The sequence below is a fragment of the Centropristis striata genome, chromosome 3, assembly GCF_030273125.1.
Source record: "Centropristis striata isolate RG_2023a ecotype Rhode Island chromosome 3, C.striata_1.0, whole genome shotgun sequence".
Lineage (NCBI taxonomy): Eukaryota > Metazoa > Chordata > Actinopteri > Perciformes > Serranidae > Centropristis > Centropristis striata.
The window spans coordinates 25,696,516-25,700,378 of record NC_081519.1 but is presented as its reverse complement, the minus strand read 5'-3'; the positions used below and the strand labels follow the sequence as shown (position 1 = coordinate 25,700,378).

The 3,863-nt window shown below is 35.8% G+C and overlaps 1 protein-coding gene across 1 annotated transcript; it reads left to right on the top strand.

The window, feature by feature from the left end:
- The first annotated feature begins 428 nt into the window (after positions 1 to 428).
- LOC131968762 (transcription factor HES-1-like) lies at positions 429 to 1,971 on the top strand. Its single transcript, XM_059329770.1, has 2 exons — positions 429 to 617; positions 730 to 1,971. Exons 1-2 carry the CDS (start codon positions 495 to 497, stop codon positions 1,060 to 1,062), a joined length of 456 nt encoding a protein of 151 aa, XP_059185753.1. The 5' UTR covers positions 429 to 494; the 3' UTR covers positions 1,063 to 1,971.
- The last annotated feature ends 1,892 nt before the right edge of the window (positions 1,972 to 3,863 follow it).

Genomic DNA, 3,863 nt, shown 5'->3' with positions numbered 1-3,863 from the left:
GTAAATATCTAATCAATAATGTCAATAAAAGATCGATGTGACCTGTTACATTTCAGGTTTTGGCTCAAATAAAATGCTAGAAAAAAATAAATGAATAAATTACATTTTGTATTTATTTTCAGCCTACATGTAATTCATACTGCCCAACGTCAAAGTTACTCTCCCACATGTGTGGTGTGATGTGATGATGAGCGTGTGCTCAGTCAAAGTCATTGATCCCAGCATCAGGCAGCAGATCTGCTCTCTCTACAGGGCCACCACTTTCCCAGATTCACACAGAGCTCTCTGAGTCTGTCTCCATCACCCCCCCAGTCCTCCACCTGTTCCCCTGAGATCTAACCATTGTCCCCAAGGCATTAACAGCATTCAGCATGTTGCCGCTCCACAAACCTCATTGTGTCACCAAGCTCTCTGATTGGCTGAGACTGTGAGAAACTACAACTAGACCAAGACCCACACATTGATATGGAGATGTGGGACTATAAATAGGAGGGATGGAGCCAGCAGAGATCAGATTCTCTCTACAGAGACCTCTACAGCACACAGATCCAGACATGGCTCCTACAACCACTGCAGCAATGACCAACTCTCAGGAGCATCTCACTCTGACCCACAAGGTAAATTCAACATTCAAGAAGTTTAACTATTGTCAATCATATGTTGTAATTTTTCACGTTAACACTTTGCTCCAGAATAAGTTTATTAATGACTTTATTCTTCTTTCTGCAGCTCAGAAAACCTCTGGTGGAGAAGTTACGCAGAGAGCGAATCAACAGCAGCATTGAGCAGCTCAAGTCTCTCCTGGGTCCAGAGTTCCTCAAACAGCAGCCAGACTCCAAGCTGGAGAAAGCAGACATCCTGGAGATGACAGTTTGTGTCCTGAGACGACTGCAGCAGCAGAATCAGCAGCAGAGAAGACTGCTGAACCACTTCAACAAGCTGCAGTCTTCCTCTGATAACAACCTAAGAGAGGCTGACTTCTCTCCTCTGAGCTCCATAGTCCAGACCAGCATCACCACAGACAAGAGTCCAGTCAACAGCGCCCCCTGGAGGCCGTGGTAGACACCTACAGACTGGAGTTACTGCCAGACAAACTGAGAACACCATATTGGTCAAAGATTACTGAAACGGAATTCAACTGAATTCTGAAGTCTAATTAACTTGTTCTTCTGTGTTTACAGAAAGTTACATTTTCTTTTTCTTTTTTCTTTGTTTAAGATGACATTTCCTGAGGAAATGACAGCAACAATATCTTTCAGTTTAAGAAAGAAAACATCTTGTCATGCATGTTGCATGAAACAAATCTGATTGCATCTGCAATTATTATTATTGTACCTCACTGTCCTTCATGTATTAGTACAGTTGTATGGTTACATTTGTTATCCTTTGATTGTTATCGATCATGCTGATCAGAAACTTGAATTGTTCTTTTAATGAATATTTTGTCATAATTGACCTTAATCTCTGCGATCACCCGAAACTGATCTGTTGTTAGATCAACATTTTTATCCTTTTATTCCTAAAGGTTTGCTTAATATCACACTGTCACAATTTTCCGGTGACTGTCATGTGTCTTTAATGAACTTCATGTATTTAGCAGTTATTAGCCTGCTTCAAAATAATCAATATTATTATATTTATATATTCTGATCTGTTTTAAGGTCAATTTTTACTCTTTTGCTTTTATTTTCTTAAGAGCAAATTAAATTAATATTACTGAGCTGTTTTTAGTCTCTTGTCAAATGTGTTTGTCTTTTATAAAGACAGTTGTTCCTTTACTCTCTGTGAGTACAGTGTGTCTTGTAGAAATCTACAAGTTGTTGTTGTGATGTATCATCACCTCTAGTTTGTGGCTCATTGTGCCTTATTGAATAAACAAAGACTTCCAGCTGAATTTTTTTTTTGTCCTTGTTGTTTTGTCCTTTGACACATTTTTTCTCTCTGCTCTCATTTGATTATTTTAAAATGTTTGTTATGATAGAAGTCATAAAGTTAGAGTAGAAGGTACATTTTTCCACTCTGCATGTTACTGATATTACATATTTGCCACATTATGATACATTACTCATTAATAACCACCCAACACAGCCCTTCTTTCACAACATCTGTTTAGGGTAAAATGATACAACAAGACAGAGAGATAACTTTCAACATCTCTCAACATTTTACTCTAAATTACATCAAAATATAACACATACAATTAAATATTGACTTACAGTAATATATAAATGATTGTAATTGAGTTAAGATACAGTTTACATGACATATACACTCAGTAGTATTTGTATTTCAAGTTAATCATCTTCCTTTATCGTATCTTACTTACTTATCTCACTAAGTAGTACACACACACACATACACAGACACATGCACACACACACTTTTTTACACTTTTGTTTTATTTTGCTTTTTAAATATTATTATAATTTTGCTTTATTTTTATGGATTTTTTTCTATTCCATACTTACTTGTTTTTAATTTAACTTGTGAATTTTAACATAGGTAGAGGCCTTGTATAAGCCCTTTTGGGTTTCTTGCCACTACCTTGCACCTTCTTTTTGTTGTTATTTCTTTATCCTTTTCTTTTTTGTCTTATTATTGTACAAAATAAAAAACTTCAAACTTCTATCTGTGCATTAGTGGATTACAGTTTTTCTCTAGTGTTTACACACTAATATTAACTTCTACCTGAAACACAGTGAACATAACCTGAAACTCATACAACATCATTAACTAATTCTGCTGAAATACAAGCACATTTGCAACTTAAAATGAGACCATTTCTTTTTATGAAACACTGCACATAATTTGGCCCAGTCTTCATGAATAAAATCTTTTGTGTTCAAATAAAACATATTGCCATTTGAAATACTAAACTTAAATTTCCCCCCTACTCATCACATGGGAAAACAAATGTTGCACAGTTCTTTGATTAACAGTAAGAGCTTTCACAATAAAACGGCCAAAGGTGAACTTCTCAGTTTTGGAGCAACAGACACCAACAAAACAGAGAGAGAAGCATAGCAGCGGGGAGGAGTGTGAGTGAGAGGAGGAAAGAGATAATCTCTGATCAGATTTGGGCCATATCTTGATTGACTATAATCTGTTAGTGAGGGCAGAGATGACAGCCAGACTCAGGCAGGTTCACATTCGGTAGGGTATGAATACTAGATAACAGTACTCAATGATTACAGTGGTACAGTATCTCTTGGACTACAGTACTGTAAACGAAAACTTATACTATACTCCTACAATATTTACAGTTTTTGCCCAGAAGAACATTTCATGTGATGCTGTCTGTTAGTTAATGAGACTAAACACAGGATACCTTGGTACGTATTATGTTATAATTGATTAAATTGAGTTCATGTTATTGTTGTAATGCACAGATGTATTTTTACTGTATACGTTGTCCTTATACTATTATAGTTTTAGGACCTAAAACCTCACTTCACTGCCACCTTTGTTACTGTCTTATAGTTCTATTTGTATTCTATTCTTTATTTGCTTATTATCTTAAGCTGTTTTACTCTGTACTTGAGCTGCTGCAACACCTGAATTTCCCCTATTGGGATCAATAACATTTTCTGTAGTGGCAGTTTAAAGGTAAATTTACAAAGAGCAAAACTTTCTGCTCTTTAATCGATTATTCATTGATAGCAAATTTCATTTAAGCATCTGCAAATGAGTCTCCAAGCTGGTCAGCCTCAGGATAGAGAAAATCATTTCAGAAACCAATATTTTAACAAAGCAGGCAAACTTTGAATTAACACACAGTATTTGTCTGCATATTTGGACCAGATTGTCAATATTAGATTGCAGTAGAAGATTAAGTCCCATTACTAGTTTCTAAATCTATATTT

Coding starts and splice junctions, on each gene's coding strand:
- LOC131968762 (XM_059329770.1), top strand. CDS start 495: ATGGAGCCAGCAGAGATCAGATTCTCTCTACAGAGACCTCTACAGCAC. Junction 618..729: donor ATCTCACTCTGACCCACAAG/GTAAATTCAACA, acceptor TTCTTTCTGCAG/CTCAGAAAACCTCTGGTGGA.